At 36.5% G+C, this 23,536-nt stretch overlaps 2 protein-coding genes and 1 long non-coding RNA gene across 4 annotated transcripts; 2 read left to right on the top strand and 1 right to left on the bottom strand.

The window, feature by feature from the left end:
- Positions 1–163: 163 nt before the first annotated feature.
- LOC113088213 (protein Mpv17-like) lies at positions 164–11,473 on the top strand (the record flags this gene model as incomplete). The annotated part of the gene is given in 7 exon segments (XM_026255708.1): positions 164–279; positions 2,747–2,827; positions 2,829–2,840; positions 5,004–5,099; positions 9,377–9,409; positions 9,508–9,560; positions 10,083–11,473. Coding segments are annotated over 7 exon segments (461 nt in total), but the record flags the coding sequence as incomplete, so codon positions are not given.
- A 98-nt stretch (positions 11,474–11,571) lies between these two features.
- LOC113088214 (UI-like) lies at positions 11,572–14,359 on the top strand. Its single transcript, XM_026255709.1, has 3 exons — positions 11,572–11,709; positions 11,930–12,082; positions 13,188–14,359. Exon 3 carries the CDS (start codon positions 13,210–13,212, stop codon positions 13,645–13,647), a length of 438 nt encoding a protein of 145 aa, XP_026111494.1. The 5' UTR covers positions 11,572–11,709; positions 11,930–12,082; positions 13,188–13,209; the 3' UTR covers positions 13,648–14,359.
- Positions 14,360–17,027: 2,668 nt separating this feature from the next.
- LOC113088215 (uncharacterized) lies at positions 17,028–21,448 on the bottom strand. 2 transcript variants are annotated; one of them, XR_003285865.1, is made up of 4 exons: positions 21,423–21,448; positions 19,669–19,793; positions 19,449–19,555; positions 17,028–17,205 (listed from the first exon to the last, which is right to left on the bottom strand). It is a non-coding gene; the product is annotated as an uncharacterized LOC113088215 (long non-coding RNA). The 2 variants fall into 2 exon arrangements; XR_003285864.1 differs by lacking the exon at positions 17,028–17,205 and having other exon boundaries at positions 18,897–19,555.
- Between the last annotated feature and the right edge of the window lie 2,088 nt (positions 21,449–23,536).

Consider the following 23,536-nt stretch of genomic DNA (forward strand, 5'->3'; position numbering starts at 1 on the left):
GTAGATAGTGAATGGGGCGGCAAAACTATTAGTGTTTCCTGTCAATTGCCCCTGGCGTGGTTACCTGTGTGTGGGTCTTCACGCTGGGCAGTGGGGGCAAACAGATGCCAGACTGGCACCTCTCTCTCTCTCTCTCACTCCATTTTGACTCCCTCTCTTCCAGGCTCTCTGGTGGGTGTGGGTGATGTCATCTCCCAGCAGCTGATTGAGCGCCGTGGACTGGCCAATCACAGCGTGAGACGCACTGCCAAGATGATGAGCATTGGCTTCTTCTTTGTCGTAAGTCTCCTCTGTGATACAGTTTCCTTATGAGTTTCTCTTGAGATCTTCCAGCATGTTACTGATGTAATTTAACTTCTGTTTTTTATTTTATACTCTTTCAGTGGTCTTAGAATGGTTTTATTACAATTATCTGAATACTCTTATTGTTCAAAAGTTTGTGGTTGGTAAGTTTTTTAATGTTTTTGAGAGAAGCCTTTTAAGCTTAAAAAGGATTCATTTTCTTTGATCACAAATACATTAAATATTGCTAAATATTATTACAATTTAAAACTTGATAAATGTATATTTTTATATATTTTAAAAGGGGATTTTTACTGTGATGCAAAGCTGAATTTGAATCAGCATCATTACTCCAGTCCTCCATCACATGATCCTTCAGAAATAATTCTAATATGCTGATCTGGTACTCAAGAACAGTATCTCATTATTGACACATTTATACATTTCCCAGGGAGATTAATAGAAAGCTCGAAAGGATAGCATTATTTGAAAAGAGTCTTTTCTGTCATTTTGATCACTGTTGCATCCTGCACTGTTGCACCCATTTTTTTTTATCCCTTTTTTAACGTTGGTTTATAACTATGTAAAAGATTTTAACCTACAAAAAACTTGCACACATGGGCAAATCATGTGATTTTTTTTTTTTTTTTTTTTTTTTTGCCAAAGGGCTCAATATTTCAACCTAGGATTGAAAACAGCTTTTTTTTTTCATATATGAAATCAGATTAGGTTTTAGCAACTCCCCATGTCAACCAGCGAACCCTTTGCTCTTTGCTTGACATTGGATAATACTTATAAACAAATAAAATAAAACTTCAAAAAGGCAAAAACAAGACAAAAAATGTTGCAGAATGTCAGAGAATTCAAATGTTTAAAGATCTGTTGAGTTATGACCATCAAAGATCATGTGTGTAGGGTGTCATTTGTTGGAACCGAGCGGCAACCTCCCGCTCTCTCTCGTGAAGCCAATAAGGAAGTGACTAAAACTGCAATTCATCGACTGGCCGCTTGAGGCTGGCTGCAAAAGGGAGTCAGTCCCATAGACTCCCCATGTTAAAATGCCCAACTTTACAGCAGAAAGAAACATGTTTACAGCCTGGTTCAAAAAATGCTTTTGGTCTATATTGCTAATTTTGCCCTTCATGACAACTGTGAGGAGGGTGAATTTTTTTATAACTCCTCCGTTTAAATTATATTAAGCCTTAAAGTTCTGCATAATTAAGGGCGTGGCCACTTGAGTGACAGGTGGATTGCCGCTGCTGACAATGCCGTCGCGCTAGGTGGGCGTGGCTTCAGCATTCAGCTCCCGCCTTTTTGCCCATTTTCGATTATCCGGGAGAGTCGCGCGATGACGCGCTGCCAAGATGGTGACGGCCCGCTCTGCACACTTTAGTCTTCAAAACCGCTATTGAGGAGTCTATGGGTGACGTCACGGACACTACGTCCATATTTTTTTTACAGTCTATGGTTGGAACAGGTAATGAAGTTGCACAGTGATTGACATGCACACAGTGATTGATATATTGAGCACCCCGCTCTTCACTTCCTCCCTCCCTAACACACACACACACACACACACACACACAAAGCACTAATGCAATAGTTCTGTCCAAATGACTTGAGGTCTAATCTGCAAATGGCCTGTATGATTCCAAGCTTTTACAAGCCAGAGCACACTCGATTCAACCTTTTAAACATCAGACCTTAGTCGTTATTATTAGTGCAGTAAAATCTGTTTCACTGCTGTTAGAACAAAAGACTGAACCACAGGTCAGAACTTCAGCTGAAATTTGTCCTGCATCTCCTGAAATGAAATGTCAGAAAGATTCTGTCCATTGAGCTATAATTGTTGCATTTCTGACGTACCCATTTTATTTTGGCATTATAGGGTTATAAAGTTCTTCTTGCCCAATCAACTGAATGAAGCAGAAGCTTGGTATTAATCATTTAATGTGTCATGGCATCCTTTGTTTTGCTAAAAGGACAGGAAAGAATTTAGAAAGACAACATAGAGCTTCTATATATTCACTATACATTGAAGAATGGCATCTTCTCAAACAAGCACACAGCTGTTTGTTAAAGATGCCCATATGCATAATTTGCCATCGGTGGGTGATTTTACATTGATGCTGCTAAACCGCAAATTATAATTGCATTAAAAGAGAGATTTACTGAAGAATTCAGTTGTCATTGTTGACTGGAACACCCTTAGGGGACACATGTATTGATCAGTTTGTTAATTAGGCCCAGACTGAAACCACAATGGGAAACCTAAAGAAAGCTCATTAATTCACAGGGGATTGGAGCTAATTACTGCCCGCTGTTTTCATAATCACATCATGAACAAATGAAACCACTGGCACGGCCTCAAGATTCTGGGCTCGTGTTCATGATTGTTTACTGAAGTGTTTGAAGTGCTACACACATGTGAGATGAGTTAAGTGAAGTTGTCTGTGTTTTGAAGGGTCCAGTGGTTGGTGGATGGTACAAGGTGCTGGACAAACTTGTTACTGGTGGTACTGGTGGTGCTGCTCTGAAGAAAATGGCTTGTTGATCAGGTGAGCATATGTGCATTGTATTGCAGTAATTGTTTGTGTGTGTGTGTGTGTATGTTTATTATGTTTTTATACATACACAATCCCCAAAAGAATCCAGTAGAAATGAGCAATATCACATGAGATGATGTAAGATATGGCTGTATATCGGCCATTCGAGTATCGCAGTGTGCCGATATACAGCTGTAGCTCACGTCTATATGAGCGTGATATTGTTTATACAACAGTTTGATGGCACGAATGTGTAAATACATAAGAAACTACAACTGAGTGCCTTTAAAAGCCCCTTTTTCTGTAGAAATCCTTCTTTCCGCCACAGATTCAAATCTAAAGTTGACAGTTTAATAGCTGAGCCCAAGCTTCTAGTTCATTGCTAATTTGAAAACATCACTTTAGACTTCGGAATGAAGGAACATTGAGTTGCTTCATTAAAAGCATTTTGTATTATATATGCATCATGGTACTCTCATGAATGGTAGTGGTGATGACTGACTGGAAGAGAAGAAATTGTTGAATAAAGTTGTTAATTTTGTTTTCTTTGTACACAAAGTATTCTTGCAGCTTCATAAAAATATGGTTGAACCTCTGATGCCACATGTACTATTTTAATGATATCCTAACTACCTTTCTGGGCCTTGAACATGGTTGTTCTAATGCTGTCTATACAGGGTCAGAAAGCTCCTGGATTTCATCAAAATTATATTTAAAATCCGGCCTGCGTCATTTTCCCATACTGTTCTCCCTCTTCTCCCCATCACATCATCACTCCACAACAGTATTAATAAAATTAATATGAAACACCAAATATAAACTCAGACCTTAGTATTTGATATGTTTTAAAATATCTTTAGTCATAAATGCACTCATGGAAAGTTGTCCCAAGGGCTGACTGCCGTGTCTTTGTTGAGTATGCAGACACATGTAATGTGCTTTAGGAGCTTCTATTTATTGCTGTTGCTACGTGCTTTATCTCTTTTGGGGATCCCATCTGAGCTCTCCCTTCATGCATGTCAAGTAATCCATCCTCTGATAGGCAGTCAAACAAATGAGTGTTTGCATAAGTCATTGTTTACATGATTGGTGGAATGAATGTACAGGATGAAGCGGACAAAGGCATGCAAGACAGGCCCTCTCCCCATCACCGGATTACACCCAAACAACAGCGCTTCCAACGCCAGCCTGCTCTCCTACATTTATTCAGTAAAGAGATTCTAGGGCTATTTTTAGAGACCCACTTTCTAAATTTCTAAAAGCCAGCACAGCCAGCGACAAGTTGTGGTTGTGTGTGTGTGTGTATGTGTGTGTGTGTGGTTGCTTTCGTCTGTAGGTATTTAATTCTGTTTTATTGAGAGGCTTACAACAGCTGTTTAAACTTTAAAGAGGTCCTCAGATGTTATTGAGTAAGTGAATATTTCAATTAGCTAAGCATGATTTATTCATAGTATTTTACAAAAAAGATTCCCACAGTCAAGTTCCAGGTACTGTTGGCATGTTCACAGCTTTATTTCATTCCCTATACCACTTCACATGCATTCCCAAGTTATTTTTCCACAACAAAATATGGTAATACTAATGTACTTACAATAGTAATAACAATAAATTCTGCGTAATTACATGGAGCTAACCCTAAATAACACCATCATTCTAACCCTAACATTAGAGTAGATAAATACATGTAGTTAATTAATATTACAAATGTATAATTACAGTGTATCAAAGACACAAAAAAGATATTAAGTTTTCCTTTCACTTGCAAATTAAACTAAATAAAACGTATAAAACATACTTTGTACCTGAAAGTCAAAGGAAAATCAAAGGGGCTGTTTTTAGTCTCGCTTGACACATTTTTGATTGGTTTAATAAATCTTTTTGGGATGTCTTGTGGAAAACCACACAGGAAGGAATTCCAGTGGTCTAGTGTGCTAATAATAAATGGCTAGATCAGTCTCCAATTGTGTCCTTGATGGCTTTCAGCATGTGATATGTATATTTCATCAGATGTGAATATGTGAAGCAGTAGTCTATAAATTAACAGCTAGGCTGGATTAGACTTACAATGGTATTTATTATAATTATAAAAATATTTTAAAAAATATTAAAATGAATGAGAAGGTTTCCATAAAGTAGATAGATACGTGTTCTTATCAGATCTTTGTATTTCCATAGGTGGGCTTTGCTCCGTGTTTCTTGGGTGCTTTTCTGGGAATATCTGGAGCGCTCAATGGACTGACTGTGGAACAGAATGTGACCAAACTCAAAAGGGTCAGTTTTTATCACAAACCTGAATTAAATACCAACACTGAACATTAAAGGCTCAAAATGTGAATTTTTCACAAAATCTAAAATGAAAATGCTAATTTAGCATTGTATTGGAATGACTATAACATCATTATTTCTATTGTATTAATTATTGATTATTTCTTCCTCCATCATTGATATACAAATAAAATATAAAATAACTATTAAATACAGAGTAATCAATATAATAATTAATAAAAATATAACATAATATATATGAGATAAAATATTGTATATCTCGTCATATTAATTATTGTTATTGTTTTATTTAAAAAAACATTTGACACTTTAACACTTGCACTCTCTATTCTATTTCTTTTCTAACTACATGTTTTCTAATGTTTAATAATCAAACAAGTGGCCCATAACAATAGAAGTCTCTATTCTTTTGACTTGTTCTATTTTTATTAAAAAAGATCCTCTTACGCTAGTATTTCCTTTGCTTTTTTTTCTTTTCTATGTACTTGTTTTCTTTTTATTTATTACATAAAAAACCTTACATGCTGTGTTAGGCTGACTGAGACTTTTCACAGCACTTACATATTATTGCTTTTTTGTTGGTTTTGATTGCTTTTATTGTCCTTCCCGTTTGTAATTATACCCTTTAATAACCTTTTATAATGCAATATACATAAAGCCTTTTAAGGTAAGGGCTACCAAAGATTCTTATATTTTCAGGCATAAAGGTGTAAAAGTGCCCGTGCTGCCAAAGCACATCTGTTGAAACTCCGTCAGTTGTCCTGAAAGTCCACTTTCACACCAGCCTTCTGTCTTGTGACCCTTATATTGGCACTCCATAATTGGAGGGTATTTCCGGGATTAGAAAGATGAAGGGACGGAGAGCTGCGAGTAGTGACTCATGGACTTGTAGGAACAATGGTTGACGCAGCATTGTCTCTGAGTGGTGCCATCAATTATTTATGTAGGAAAGGTGTCTGTGTTAAAATGAGACTGAAAGGTCAGTCACCTAAATGTCAGAAAAGATGGAAGGCTAATGATAAATGCGCTCATTAAGCCAAGCAGAAGAAATGCGAGCTGAAAGCCAATCACTAAAAACGCCTTTAGTTATGCTACTCTGCGACTCGACTTAAAGAATCCCACTCCGATGCATTATTGTATCTGTTGGTTATTAGTAGGGCTGTTTTTGGTTTAAACCGGTCCTTTGGTGCTGATTAAAACTCTTGGCATGTCGTGGGCAGCGTCTACCTTTTGTTTATGGTGACTATAGGTCAGGCAGTTGGTGGAGCAAGAGTGACAGATCAGAGTTTGGATGCTGCTCGCAGTAGTGCCCTTTAAAACAGAAGTAAACGACGCTCTGCTGCTGGAATGGCAGCGTTTTGATGCTCATTAGAGTAGCTTACTGGTTAAAGCTCTGGTGGAGTAATGGAAAGGTCATGGGTTTGATCTGGGGTGGGTATGGCCTGTGAATTGGACAGTTCATATGTGAACTGGTATTCTGATTGTGTCTGAGGCACTTAGCCCAGAGGGTGTCTCCAGGGAAACTGCACTTGGCTTAGTGAACTGAATGTCGCTTTAGAACAAATGCAGCTGCTAAATGAAAAGACCTTCAACTCATCTGGATTTTTCAATGGATGATGGCTGTACCGTTATATAAAGATCAGCATGTCTTTTTTTTTTCTTTTTTATATTATTTTAACTTTTCTGTTTTTTTTATTAAATTTCTTAGTTTTTTTACTTTCTTTTTGATTCTTTGTTTTCTTTCTTTACTTTTTCTTTACTTTATCTTTTTTCTGTACGTTTCATTCTTTTTCTTGTTTCATTCTTTTTTTTTTACTTTTTTTTTACTTTCCTTTTTCCTTTCTTTTCTTTATTCATTTTATCCTTCATTTCTGATTTTTTTTCTTTTTACTTTTCTTTTCACATTTTTTTCTTTTCTTTTCTGTTTTCTTTTACTTTTTCTTTCTCTCCTTCAGTTTTTTTTTCTTTTATTTTGATATAAAACCTGAAATTAAAAAATTAATTTTCTGTGAAATTTAATTCTGATCAAAACAAAGTTTTTAATGTGATGTTTTTTTTTTTTCTTCAGTTCAGTTTAAAGGTTAAGTGTGTAATTTCTTTACCAGTAGTGGCACCAAATTGAAGTAGGAAAAAAAAAAGGGGTTTCAATTTAAACCAAAAAAATTAAATGCATCATCCTTAAGGAAGTATGTACTTTATTGATTACATATGTAATACATTTATAATATACATTACATTTCATAAAAATACTCAGCAAATCTGCATTAATAAAACATAAACTTTACCTACACTTTATACAAGTGTGACTGGGTAAGACATACAATCACTAATGCTGTTCTACTGAGTCTGTAGAGTAATGTTAAATGCCATCTCCCCACTGACTATTTTATCCTTCTTAAACAAATAACACCAAGTGAAACATCACCATCATCAGGTGTTAGTCTGGTGGTGAGTGCCCCACTGTTGATATTGGATTGAAAGGTTAAGTGTGCATTAGCTCTCAGAAAAACCCAGATTAGAACAAACAACTCAAAATCCACAAATTATTGTTCTCCTCATGAGCCTTTTGATGCTTTATAACCTGGTGCTATAACAGAGAAATCACAGTCATATTTGTCATTGCTCTAAGTCTTGGGGGTGGTTCTGAATCTTTGGTTTGATCATTGTTGCCTGCAGCTTTCTACCTGTGGACAGCTTCCAGGGCATTCAGGATTTGTCTGGTCTTTGATGTTGCTCACTTCTAAAGCTATAGCATATTAGCAATCCTGTTGTGTTCTGTGTCTTTGTGTATTTAAAACGGTACAAAAATTTTTTTTACGTTCTTTCTTCCCGAGGGGCTAAACTCCTGTGACGTCAAGCTTTGGGAGAAACAATATCATAACGTTTCAGCCCCGCGGTAGTTTCACCTCAGGTGGCCTGTGCCTTGTTCATTCTTAATTAGAAACTGTTAAGGCAAAGAGTACAAACAGAAGGAGCACAAGTTTCTAATACTGGCTTCTTTTACACACTCAATCTCACTAAGTTGACCTTTCAAAAGATGGCACTAGCAGGGAAGGGGCCCTCGTGTTCCAGATGACTTGATTTTTATATGGCACCAGTGAAAGGAGGGTGTTGACTTGTGCTTGATGCAGTGGGACAGAGCTGTGGAGCTTTTACAACACACACTCTTCACTGTTTAGGTACCAGCGTCATTAGTCATGACATGATGAAAGCATGAATGAACAGGTAACAAGCTCTTTTTTGTCTGATTTAACAAAAGCTTTTAATGAGGAGGAAAAAAGAACTTGTAACCACTCAGACTGAAGACATTATATATATATATATATATCACATTCAAAACATACATTTATATTTTTATGTATGTGTGTATATTCATATTTATGTTGTACATTACATATAAATGTATACTACGTATTTTTCTTAAATTAACATCTGTGTGGGTGTATATTTATATATACTTATAAATATGCACAGTACACACACATATATTATAATGTAATCATTTATATATATATATATATATATATATATATATATATATATATATATATATATATATATCAATTTAAAGAAGCCTCTCACCTCTCCCCAAGGCTGCTTTAAAATATATATGATACAGTTAAAACAGTAATATTTTAAATATTACAATTTAAAGTAGCTGTTTTTCTATTTTATTTTAAAATGTAATTTATTCCTTTTGATGTCAGAATTTTCAATAGCCATTACTCCAAACTCTGTTGAAAGCAGTTGTGTTTCTTAATATTTTTGTGAAAAGCATGTAAATTGTTCTGGATTCTTTGACTAGAAAGTAAATAATATAATATACAGGGGGGTTTTTTCATGTAGGTTCCTTCCACAGATCTGTAAAAGTGTCTGTCATGGTTCTGATATAGGTCTTTGCAACAGCATGATTCATTTTAATTGCATGAAAATTATATGAATTCAAATTTGGTATTAAGGTACTCACATAGTCCTTCAGCTTATGCTTGAAGTAGTGTCAATTTGATCTAAATATTACAAGGAACATTGGATAGGAACAAGCAGCAGGCTCAGAAACACGTATATATAACACAATATATTTTATTATTCAGTTCAAATACTAGTTATGAAACTTTTCCTAAAATTAATTCATGAGAACTAACATTGTTTAGACTGAATAAAATCTGTTTTCTGCCACAATGGCTGTTCTGGTGGCTTAATATAAAAACATAATATTATTGAAAATTAATCATATTTACTCTTCATTTTCCACATCTCAATAGGACTACATGGATGCCTTGATCTCCAATTACTATGTAAGTGTTTTCCTGCTGTGCTTGACACTGTTTTCTTTTTCTTTCTCCAGTTCATTCATTAATGTTCCATTTAATGCAACGTCTCTTAATTTCTCTAGCTTTGGCCTCCAGTGCAGATCGCCAATTTTTATTTCATCCCTCTCCACCACAGGTAAAGCTCTGGCTTTAAACTACCCTTTTTAGCCCTCAAAAGTCAAGTGATCATTGATAATGATAATGCATCCATTGCAGCAGGGCACTAATCCAGCAGCGCTGGAGATTTAAGAGCGTCACTGGGAAAAGAACGTACAGGACGTGCCTCTGCAACACAGTGTGTGGCACAGCAGCATTATGAAAGCTTATTAAAGGGAACAAAGCTGAGAAACTTTTGAAATCTTTTTAATTGGGCTCTTGTTTTCATTTTGACTATTGGGAGTTTTAAAACAGATTTTTCTGTTTGTGGGTTGTTTGATGCTACTGCTTTCTGGCAGCTGAACTTCCACGCTGGGATTAACAACTAGAGTCAATCTATCTGTATCTATACACGCACACACACACACCTGGAAACCATCTGGATATGTAATGTTTTCTGTATTTATGTTTTAAGACATGAATGTGATATTTGCATTTGGTCACATTCATTATAAATAAATGACTTCTAATACAGTAATATGTTCATGCTTGTGTTTTTCAGATTGGCTGTTGTTCAGATCGTGGCTGTTGCCTGGAACTCTTACCTCTCCTGGAAAGCCAATAAGATGTAATGAGATGTTCCAGATTGACCACTACCTAAATGTAGTAATAGACTCACACATAGGCGCACAAAGCTTACAGATGAAGTTTGCACAACAAAGGTCAAAGCTGACGATAACATAATTCAGACCTCTGACATTTTATTATCCTTTGCAATAAATTATATTGTAATATTTGTGATTATAGATTCTGTAAAGAATTCTATACATTTGATTTATATGCCTTTATTTACCAGTGTTTAGATGGTGAATTATGGTGTGTTGCTCACTAAAAACAGCAGGCGTGTTTGTTACAGGATGTGGCTGCATTTTTAGTCATTTTTGGTGTATTCTGTGGACACTAATTAAGTTCAGGTACATGTGACTAACAGAACTGAAGTTATGGGTGTTACATCTACTAGGCATTGCATTGATTAACACAATACAGTAATGTGTATAAAATACATCTTTCACAGTTGTCAGACCATGCATTCCTTGTATTTTTAATGCATTTTACAAGTACTAAAACGTCATGAAAAATTCAAAGGATATAATTTTTTTTTAAATAATGCATCACATTAAAACAACCCAGAAGACATCAACACTGTAAATTAAAAGCCAAAGAATACAAATGTTTACAACCAAGCTTTTAAACTAGATTTATTAGTGGTGACTAATTTCAAGTGGTAAGCCTTTCCATAATCTTAGCCCTATGTTCATCATAAAAACATAAGTCATACCTGAATTTCTTGGAAGTATTTTATCTATTCACAGGTTCAATCTGCTGTTCAAGTTATCCAGTCCAGTTATCTGTCACTGGATAACTGGTGGTGTATCTGCTAGCTGTCATCCCCCAACCCGCCCACCCCCCCCCCACAAAATAATGTTTTATATATATATAAAATCATTTCTTCACACTGAGCAGGAAGTTAAAGCCATGTTTAGGATTTTCCTTCGAGAGCGTGTCAGGCTTATGTAAATATCTCAGCATGTGCAGCTAATGCTTCGTCACTCTGGGGAATTGACGGCTAGCCAGAAACAATAGTCAACAGTGACTAAACCTCTGCATCTGGCTGTTGAATGCATTTTGCTCAGCCACTCTTGAAAACATGTTACAATTTACAGTTAGAAAGCATTTTAATTCATGACTCCATGACATGGTGTATTTTTTACTAATATTAATGTCAGTATTACAACTTGAAGTTCTCAAATGTACTTCCAGTACTGTGAATTTAGCTCATAAACATTCATTCTAGGCTGATTATTTTAAAATAACTTGTGTGTGTACTACCTAATAACAAACCACAGCCAAGTGTAAGATATGAAACTGAAATCAATTAATAAAATTATATGTACAACATACAGTTCCCATTATTGTTGCAGTCATATAACATATATATATATATATGAAGAGAGAGAGAGAGAGACAGCCAATGAATGATGTCTGGCTGCGTCTTGGAGAATTTCAGCACCTTGGACAGAGACGAAGGCTTTCGTGTCCCCGTTGCGCTTCTGCTCTCCTCCAGACCACAGATGAGCAGCCATGCAGAAATCCATCACGACAGCAGATCCTTAGCCCATTTTGCTCAGGTGCATAAAAAAGTGATTTAACAGTCAAAGGAACAATAAAAACATTAAGTGATTACCTGTGAGTTTCAATTTGGATAAATTGTATTTGAAAGCAAGTTTATGACTTTGCAACAACATCAAAGATGATGTTTTCAAATTGAAAACTTTGGAAAGATAAAGAAACGTCTCACTTTGTCCTTCGGATACAGCTCCTTTACTCCATTCTTCATTCTCCATTCAGAATTGCCTCATTTACAAGCAGTTTATGCAGCTCGACTGACGTCAATGGAGCGGTGTGTGATGTATATAACCATTGAGCTCCAGGAGCTCCACTCCAGTCTGTCTGCAAACACTCTTCCTTACAAGTACTTTTGAAGCAACAGAAGACGACCGAGTAAGTTACCTTATATGACTTGTCTTCAACTTCTTGACTGAGGCCATTCAGGCTTAGCTGCGAGCATGAGATTTTGTGTTGATATTGTCATTATTGTTCATTGACTGAGCTGATTGTTCAGTCATGTTGTACATGGCGTCTGATTTCAAGATGTGGTTTATGTAGCTAAGTAGATAAGTATTAATTCAGTTGTTTATTTTTACGCATTTTTTATGTTATTACGATAGCCGCATGACTATTATAGTTATTTTACCGTAGAACAGTGATCATGTTTGTGTTTTACTTTTATTCAATAATTTATTTGATATTTATTTGCTTTTTAAGTTTAGATGCTAATTCTTTAACTTGCCACCGATTTTAGCTGATGCACGATTTATATATATTGAAATAATTTTATATCAATAATTTAATATTGAACATGAAATACAAAAGTTTATTTTCTATGAAAATTAATGTTCAATTAAATAGTCAACTCTTAATTTTGTCTCTTATATTAATTAAAAAAATACATAATAGTTTATTAATTTTACTATTTATACTAATACTTTTGGTAAAAAAAAAAATTGTACTCGACTAAATCTAAACAAGATATTTAAATCCTGTACATTTATATTAGCACTTTTATATCTAAAGTTTTCATTTATATGCTTAAAAATATACAAACATTTTATTTCAATTTTGCCACTTATATTAGCACTATTTTGTAGTATTTACTAAAAATACATTTAGGCTACATTTTATTTATATACATGATTTACAAAACATTACACATTTAATAGCTTTTACCTAATTTAGCAAAAATAGTACACGAAACAACTAATTTCATAATGTCAAATTTGTCATTTTTATTAGCACTTTTATATTAGTTTACTAAATAAATACTGCATATACCAAAATACTAATTATATCTAGGCTACACGTTTTTTGTATAGCCTACTCTAAAAGTTTTTTTTTTTTTTACAAAATATAAAAATAACTCATTTCGTTATCTCAAATTTGTATTTTAAATGAGCACTTAGAAACTTTTTGCAGTGTAGTTGTGTAGTAAACCTTTGGTTTGGTGTGGACGCGCCGCTGTAGTAACACACCTGGCTGTTTCTCTCAGGAAGCGCGCAGCTGTGTCCAGCATGAAGCCCGTCCCTTTGGTCCTGCTCATAACTTCAGTCTTACTGACCACCCACATCCCGCTGAGCACCTGTCGACCCCGCGACCTGAGCCTCGTGAACAGCCAGCTAGACGACGTGCTGTCAAACGGGGCAGGAGACGACGCTATGTCCTACCTCGTGGGTGAAAAACTCCTTCAGTATTTGCAAAGAAACCTCGGAGCGCAGAAGGCAAGCGGTGTCCTGCATCTCCCGCACTTCCCCGCGGCGCAGCTCCGCTCTCCTCACGAGGACAGCAGCTTAGAAGAGCTCACGGAGTTTTCCAAACGGAACGACGATCCTCCGATCTCCATCGACCTCACCTTCCACCTGCTGAGAAACATGATCGAAATGGCGCGAAACGAGAATCAAAGGGAACAGGCGGGACTGAACCGCAAATATCTAGATGAGGTTGGGAAGTAGCTGTAGCTCCACGATGATGCTTTCAATCGGCGAGTAAAGAACAAGCTCAATGCACTCTTTCACACCCCCAAACTCTCGCTTAAGCATATGACATTCACCGATGCCTCCTGCTGACCCACACTCTTAGAAATAAAGGTTCTTCAGTGGTTCCTTGCCACTGCAATGAACCTCCTTCTCGTTCTTGAGTTGGCTGAGGTTCCTTGGAGATTAAAAAAGGTTCTTCAGATCAGGCTGTTGGTTTTTGCATTCCAACACAAAAAAAAAAACAACAACAAAAAAAAGTTCTTCTAAAAGGTTCACTTGTGGCATCAGGGTTATGTTGAACCTTTATTTTTAAGAGTGGCATCTATCTGTTCACCAGCAGAGTTTCTGGTGACCTGCTGCTGTCTCCTTCACCTCTGGACCATTTTAGAACCAGGAACCACATGCAAGAGTCACACAACAGACCTACCAGGACCTCAAAATGCTGCCCACGGCAAATGATCAGTCAGGGTGGTTCACATGTAACCAGATCTACAATTGACTTGTGCCCTTTGAGTGTTTACCGTAATTGGCCTCTTATTTAGAAATAAAGGTTCTTTATTGGCTTCTGTGGTTCCATGAAGAACGTTTAACATCCATGGAACCTTTATAGTGGTTCTTTAGATGATTAAAATTCTCTTCACACTTAGAACGAACAGGCTCTTTTTAGAACTGTTCACTGAAAGGTTCTCCTAAGACACGGCTGTGAATCTCCTTATTTGGAACCTTTGTTTTTCAATGTCTATAAAATGGAAGAAATATGACTAAACCGTTAAAAATCCTCCTAATTGGTCTTGAGTTATTCTCAACAAAGTAAAATAAGGCCATTTGTAAAAAGTCATTTCTGTTCGGCTGGTTTGGTTGCATCCTCGCACTTTGCCAAAGGGAGTGTTCTTATGACACAAAATGCTATACTTTGGTAATATTACTAATATTTACCACCACATAATGCCATATGCTCACTGTATACCAAGTGCAAAAGTATGTTCTCCTCACATGGTGGGAAACAATGATCTGTAGCACTTCAACCAAGAGGCTTACCCATGTTTTGTGACAATAATGTTGGACAATATTACAAAGTGCTTGAGATATACTGTACATTGTATATTGCTTATCACGATGTAAATTACATATTGCACCTAAATGCAAACATGACTTTGTATTTTGAACATGAATCTGCAGAAATAAATGAGACTACATGCCTTTTACAAGTAACTGAAAACATGTAAACCTCATTATCACCCATTAAAAGTGCTAATGGTCACAGCAGACACAGGTTTATAGGAAGCCAGCATCATTGACATTTACACTGGCATTAACATCACACAGAGCATAAAAACACAAGTGGTGAGTAACAGGTTAGATGCCACTATGGAAATAGTTGTAAATTATTTAAAAATCTTACATGCATGTAATGAACCGAAGGGCTGCAACAGTATTAATCCAAAAAGATTTTTTACATGTGATTCAAGTAGTTGATCTAGGTGGTCATTTATCATTAGTTTTAAATAAGACATCTAAAGGTTGAGTATATTCATAGACAAATGTAGAATTATTAACCTGTGTATGTACAAATCATTCACAACTTTTAATGAAAATATGAAGCATCTTTATTTGAAAGTGAAAAACACACTATAAAGCTACAAACAAACAAATGACAAAAAATAAACATCTGGGTTGTATATATATATATATGTGTACCAGAATAATCAAGGTTTTTAGTATATTTTTTATTGCTACGTGGCAAACAAGTTACCAGTAGGTTCAGTAGATTCTCAGAAAACAAACAAGACCCAGCATTCATGATATGCACGCTATTATGGCTGTGCAATTGGGCAATTAGTTGAAAGGGGTGTGTTAAAAAAAATAGCAGTGTCTACCTTTGACTGTACAAACTCAAAACTATTTTGTACAAACATTTTTTTTTTCTGGGATTTAGCAATCCTGTGAATCACTAAACTAATATTTAGTTGTATGACCACAGTTTTTTAAAACTGCTTGACATCTGTGTGGCATGGAGTCAACCAACTTGTGGCACCTCTCAGCTGTTATTCCACTCCATGATTCTTTAACAACATTCCACAATTCATTCACATTTCTTGGTTTTGCTTCAGAAACAGCATTTTTGATATCACCCCACAAGTTCTCAATTGGATTAAGGTCTGGAGATTGGGCTGGCCACTCCATAACATTAATTGTGTTGGTTTGGAACCAAGACTTTGCCCGTTTACTAGTGTGTTTTGGGTCATTGTCTTGTTGAAACAACCATTTCAAGGGCATGTCCTCTTCAGCATAGGGCAACATGACCTCTTCAAGTATTTTAACATATGCAAACTGATCCATGATCCCTGGTATGCGATAAATAGGCCCAACACCATAGTAGGAGAAACATGCCCATATCATGATGCTTGCACCTCCATGCTTCACTGTCTTCACTGTGCACTGTGGCTTGAATTCAGAGTTTGGGGGTCGTCTCACAAACTGCCTGTGGCCCTTGGACCCAAAAAGAACAATTTTACTCTCATCAGTCCACAAAATGTTCCTCCATTTCTCTTTAGGCCAGTTGATGTGTTCTTTGGCAAATTGTAACCTCTTCTGCACATGCCTTTTTTTTAACAGAGGGACTTTGCGGGGGATTCTTGAAAATAGATTAGCTTCACACAGACGTCTTCTAACTGTCACAGTACTTAGAGGTAACTCCAGACTGTCTTTGATCATCCTGGAGGTGATCATTGGCTGAGCCTTTGCCATTCTGGTTATTCTTCTATCCATTTTGATGGTTGTCTTCCGTTTTCTTCCACGTCTCTCTGGTTTTGCTCTCCATTTTAAGGCATTGGAGATCATTTTAGCTGAACAGCCTATCATTTTTTGCACCTCTTTATAGGTTTTCCCCTCTCTAATCAACTTTTTAATCAAAGTACGCTGTTCTTCTGAACAATGTCTTGAACGACCCATTTTCCTCAGCTTTCAAATGCATGTTCAACAAGTGTTGGCTTCATCCTTAAATAGGGGCCACCTGATTCACACCTGTTTCTTCACAAAATTGATGACCTCAGTGATTGAATGCCACACTGCTATTTTTTTGAACACACCCCTTTCAACTAATTCAACTAATTGCCCAATTGCACAGCCTTAAGAGCATGCATATCATGAATGCTGGGTCTCATTTGTTTTCTGAGAATCTACTGAACCTACTGGTAACTTGTTTGCCACGTAGCAATAAAAAAATATATGAAAAACCTTGATTATTCTGGTTAGTCACATTGTACTGCTATTATTTTGAACAATACTGTATATATATATATATATATCTGGACAAACCACAAATGCTCAGCTCATTTTAAGATTAAAAAAGACCAAAAATAGCAACATAAACAGTTTTAAACATCCAGGATGTTGAAGCTATTAAGAAATGTGTAATTCCTCTTACTGAACTATAGCTCAGAGTTTCAGGACCACAAAATACCAGATGAAAGAAGCTCTTGCCATGTTGAAATGATTAAAGAAAACCTCCTTACAGTCATCACAAGAAATACCCTGGAAATGGAAAAATACAATATATGAGTTAAGTCTTCTATAATCTTCCACTTATACCGAGTCTATTTTAGTCATAAATGGGCCAAGTGGGAGAGGACAGTGTGTGGGGGACAGACATTTCTTAGGAAGTGCCATTGTGCGAAACTGCATGTTACGTAAACTGTTTGTTTTTCCTATCTAAAGCCATTTCAGCATAAAACGAAGAAAGACAACTCTAAATGATAGTAACTGTTAAACAAGTCGCATCTCATCCCGCAGATTGGCTCTCCATCCTGCTTCTGACACCACAAAAAAATCCTCTTATTTTAGAAAGAATTACAGCTTTAAACTACACGAAGGCCGGTACGTCAGCTTGTGACGCACCATGTCCTCAAAATAAGATCTATCCTCATTCCGAGTGGAAGCACTCCATGTGTGGAGTTGTTGAGCACATACTCAGACCGAATGCTGCTTCACCAAATGACTCTCTCGCTCTCTTTCCCTCCATGAATTGATCAGTGGGCTGACAGCACGGGTGACAAGGTCAGCGTCTGTGAGCACATGTCATATATCTGCACTGCCATATATCCTAGATGGTGGCAGAGAGACATGCGGTTATTAAGTAATGGGTGGATGTAGACTCACGGCTCGAGCGCAGGGGCGGGGGGGTGGACGAAGCCGAGAGCCTGCCACTGCGATTTAGCCCTGTTCTTAACACTGCTCTTACTGTACGGACACATGGTCCTATCAGATCAGTAAAGGACCAGAGAGAAAGCTGCATGCTGTCCTGGCCCACGCTGCCCTGATTAACTGAGGTTTCTGACCTTTAAAATGAAGTAAAAGGAACGGTTATTTAAAGAAAGCATGCACAGGTGGGGATGCCCCTTCAAGACAGGATACCCACCCTTCAAAGAACAGGAAATGTCTTTTGAGCAAATGCCATTTTCCAAGTTAAGCCCTGTTTGCAGTATGCCTCTTAGAAACAACTATTACACCTAAGTAAGTAAGTTTTGTATGTTTACTCGCCCACGTTGTCCCAAATATGACTAACTTCATTATGAAGATAAATAAAAACTATACATAATGAAAGTGAATGGTAATCAGGGGCTGTTGAGCTTCCAAAATGACTAACTAATTAACTAACTAAATAATAAATCACATCGAATGCAGTCCATTTGTAGTCTAACTAGTCTGCTTTTATGCACTCTAGTTCGCTAAAGCCATATAAAACCAAGGAGAGAGATTGACATTTAAATCAATGGATTTTGACAAGAAAAGGAGCACTAAATAAGAATGAATTAAGAGATGCAGTTGATATTAAGGTTTACTATGAATAACAACTTCAATTTTGGCCTGTTTTAAAAATATGCAATTTGGTGCTCTTGCTGATATTTATATGGCAAAAAGCAAGTCAAAATTCTGGTAGCTTGTAATGTAAATCAAAACAGAATAATGGACTACTTCCATGAAATGTATATAAATCAGTCATCACTCTATATCTCCCAGTTATATTTTAGTAAGATGTTTAATTTTATCATCAACTCTCTATAGTTTGCATTGTGGGGGGAACAACATATAACTCGACACAATGTTGATTGAGAGATTTTCAAATATAAACCTTACTCAAAATACTGATGAGTCATATTTGATACTCACATTTTAACTTGATTCTTCTAAAAAAGAAATGACGTGTGGACAATCAAGTAAGCCTACTTGCTTCAGTCCAGTAAGTGTTCATCTTTAAATATTACTAACAATATAAAAATGATTCTTACTTCATAAAAATCTGTCGATTTCACAGCAATATTGTACAGCAAAAAGACTCAAGCCAGAAGGTGGATGTTTTCGGAATTATACTAAAATGCCTTTTAATTGCTAAAAATGTATAAACAGATGACAGAAGGCGTGTGACAGATTGTGTATAATAAGGCAAGGTATGGATCATTTAGAGGCCTTACAAATTGGTTTATCAAATATGATACAGCAGGCTTTATAGAGTTCAGTTCGAAATAGTTTTCAGACCATCATGTACATGAATAAAAGTTATAACGTAAAGTACAAAGAAAAGTCTAAAACTGAATTGCTTTCTTCTATGTAACATAAAAAAGAAGATATTTCCGTGTCTATACCATGGAAGTCACTGGCTTCATTAGTGTTTGATTCCACAGAAGACAGACAGATTTGGAACAACATTAGGGTGACTAAATTCATTTTTATTTTAGGGTGAACTGTTCCTTTAAGGAAACATCCTCTTTGAAACTAACCTTGGGTTTAAAAATAAGTTATATGCGTCTCAATGATTCACCAGTCTGACCAGGTGAGGTGGTCAGGTCTTCAGGGGCTTCATCACCGCTGTCTTCTCCATCTTCACCTGCAACAAAAGTACATGCTTCATTCCCTAAATATACTTCAACTTGCAGACGCAAATAGCCATGAATGTATATGTGACAAAGATGGTGTCGTCATAGCTTTTGAAGCCGTTACCTGTTTGGAAGTTGATGCCTCTCAGCATGTCGGCCACATCCTCCGTGTTGATGATGAAGTGGGCCATGCTCTCGTAGCCCGCCTCCGTCCGCTCAATGTTGGAAGCCTTGGCAGTGTCTGTGATCCTGTCAAGGACAGAGCGGTGAAGTCACGGCGGAACTCGGACAAATATAAAAGTGACGGATATCGCTAGATCCCGTTCCTCCGTCTCCCTGCGGCTGCTCGTGACGCAGGTGCACGAGACACCATGCGATGTCTCCGCAGGTGGAGGGAAGCATGAAACATAAGACACAGCTAGACAGTGTTGTAAGCGTAAGCATTTTTCTAAACAGTTAGAGGTTTTGGGGGAAAATGTGATGAATGCTGATGCATTTGTTATTGCGCACACTGCATAAAGTTTCATTCTGCAAACAAGAAAGTGTAAAAGTTACTTCTTGGAGGCAACACGTCTGTCTGGCATCAATGGAAAGCTTGCATTTACTGAAGGACACACCTGTGATCAGTGCTGGGTAGATGTAGATTACTGTTATCTGTTACGGATTACTAATTACATGTTAAAATTTGTAATCAGTAATGTATTGACATAATGAATTATGAATCATTTCTAATCATGTAATCCGTAAAAAGTAACTGTAATCTGATTATAAGAATTTTAAAAAGTTTAATTTTGAAATCTAATTGCATAATCCAGATTAAATGTAATCAGTTACTACCCAGCAGTGCATGTGATAAAGTTAATGCTGAACTTTCAACTTTCAAAACACATTTTCCCTAATCATAACAGTCAGATTTGTGCTCAACAATTAAGCATTTAATATATATATCTATATATTTAGATATATCTATATCGATATCTCTCTCTCTCTCTATATATATATATATATATATATATATATATATATATATATATATATATGCATAGATTTTTCCCATAACAGAGTTAATATATTGCTTGTCAAGGCAATGAAAAGAGTAAACATTAACTAGTCAACAGTGATATATGGGAAAGACTGTAAGAGGAAAATAGCTATGTTAAAAGGGGTCAAATATGGCACAAATCCTTAAAAAGCTCTATCCCTATCAATGAGGGGCATTATATTTTAGTCTTTTGACATAGACTAAAGTATAAAAAGTATTCAGAGTTTGTATCTTTTATTTATTATTTGATTTTATTTATTAAATGTAATGCTTTTATTCAGCAAGGATGCATGAGATTGATCAAAAGTGACAGTTATAGACATTTGTTACTAAATAAACTTTAAGATATTTTCATCAATGTAGAAAGAGAAGCCTTTCAAAACTACAGACCGAAAAATCCTACCAACCCCAAAATTTTGAGGGTTAGTAAAATGTTTTTAAATTCAGTGAAATTTTGAAATTATCCACAAAACATGTTCAATGAGAACTGTATAAATTGTAGAATAAGTGATTTCAAAATGTACTATACAGAATATTTCCCACAATACTGAGGCAGATGAAAGTTATGAAGCAGTGCATAATACAGTGGGCTGCTGGGGTGGGAGGCTGGTTGAGTCATTGCCTGTGAGGTTAGTAATCATGATTGTTAGTCTTCAGGAGACATCAGCTATTGATGAAGCACACATGCTGAATATTGTTTAGTTTAAAGGAGCAGTTCACATAAAAATTTTAATGATCTTATTAAGAAAGTCACACTGGTTTGGAATGACATTTTTGAGAAAGGGAGAACTGTCCATTTAAGACACTCCTAAACACATCACTCACGGCAAACTTACTTCTTGAACACTTCTTTTGCGCTCTGTGAACACAGCAAAGAAGAACACTCATTTTAGGACTAGCAGCAGTTTAAAACATAAAACCTGCAGTACTCTTCATCACAGTTTCACTGCGTACACAAAAAAGTGCTCATATTAAATCACCGTCACTGGTTATGCAGCTTACTTTGACATGTTGAGAAGTGCTAGTTAAAAATCAGCAGAGCTGCACCTGAGGCTACCACTTTATATTGAAAGTGGTTTCAAAAAACAATTACACCTCTCCATCACCTTCGTTTAAAGTCTCTTTCTGTGGACCGCAACTCTCAGCCGTGGTGAAGTATTGACCGTTACAGCCACTAGTCAAAGGACAGGGGTCTCCAGCTGTGTGAGATTCTGCTAATCAATGTCAGCACCCCCTGGGCCTTGTCATTAAAGGATGCTTAAAATGTAGCAACTGGCCCGGTGTCAATCAGCAAACAGCATATGCAAAGGCTGGATCATTTGCATCAAGCATCTCTGGGGGGCTCTAAAAGCAACAAGCTCTGCTGCCAGCATCCCCGGTGAGGTGTTGCAGCATTAGCTCCACACAGCTCAATAAGACCACGTCAGATGTTCACAAGCACAGTACAGCTATCGATCACTGGCGCCAGAAGTTTGGGCAAATTAGACATAGAAAGTGACCGTTTGAGAGACAGTAATATCTCTGCAAACTACTTCTATTCTATTAAATCTAAAGTTTTAAGTATTTAGCTTTAATAAGAATGATACCTCAAATCATGTGATTTTCTAAGTGATTGTGCTTTGCTTTTATAAAACAGAAAGAAAAAAAAACAGATGTACATAAGAGGGGTAAACCACCCCAAAATGAAAATTGTCTCATTTACTGTATCACTTACCCTCATGTTGTTCTTAACCCGTAAAAGCTTTATCTTCGGAAAACAATTTAAGATATTTCGGATGAAAACCGGGAGGCTTGTGACTGTCCCACAGACTGCCAAGTATGTTACACTGTCAAAGTCCAGAAAAGTATGAAAAACATCATCAGAATAGTCCATCTGCCATCAGTGGATCATCCATAACATTATCAAGTGACGAGAATAATTTTTGTATATGAAGAAATTAAAAAAAAAGTATTTATTCAACAATTCCTCACGTCTTTCATACTTTTCTGGACTTTGACAGTGTAACTTACTTGGGACAGTCACAAGCCTCCCGGTTTTCATCCAAAATGTGTTCCGAAGACGAATTAAGCTTTTACGGGTTAGGAACGACATGGGGTACGTGATCAATGACAACATTTTCATTTTGGGGTGGAGTATCCCTTTAAAGGAGGGTGCCAAAACATATATAGGTGTGTGTTACACTTGTTATGTTTGGTTCAAACATCTGGTGGGATTGTTTGTGGTAGTGCGGTTCATTTGCCATACGAACATTGGTGTGCACCAAACAAGCAGACTGAGACCACTAAAAAGATGGGTCTCGGTCCGGTTCCAAATGAACTCTGGTGCAACACAGACCAAACATTTCTAAATGAACCATAAACAGGATGCAATGACAAGATTTGATGTTATGCAACATGATTTGACTATGCAGAACACGCGGTGTATCCAAAACAAAACAAGCAGAGGGCAAATGTGGAGCAACGAGGATGTTGCTCCTAGATCAATTTTTTGTATTCTTTTATAAGCTCTTTGTGAGTTCGCAGGTGGTAAAAAAATATCATATGTACACGCAACAATGAGCAGGTTTAATCCAGCAGAAGACATTATGTGATTTTGACTTAAAGCAGTGCTGAGCAGATCAATCGGTGAATGGTTACTTTGATCAGTCTTCACAGCACTGCTTTAAATTGAACACACCTTTTGTTAAGGTGTTCTGCAAGTTCCTTTACGAAATATACGTCATTCAATCCAACCAATTAAGTTGTGAATGTACGACTATGCCGTTAGTTTGAGTATCTTTAGGTCCGCTGTCAAAAATACTAGTGTGAATGCTGTCCAAATGAATCTGGGTTTTTTTGTCCATACAAACAAACCAAGAGAACCGAACTAGAGTGTGAATGCATCCTTTAGAGATTATTATAAAGACTTCATACACTAATACTTCAAATAAAGGTTCTTGAGTTTTGAGTT

The sequence above is a fragment of the Carassius auratus genome, unplaced genomic scaffold, assembly GCF_003368295.1.
Source record: "Carassius auratus strain Wakin unplaced genomic scaffold, ASM336829v1 scaf_tig00045831, whole genome shotgun sequence".
Classification (NCBI taxonomy): domain Eukaryota; kingdom Metazoa; phylum Chordata; class Actinopteri; order Cypriniformes; family Cyprinidae; genus Carassius; species Carassius auratus.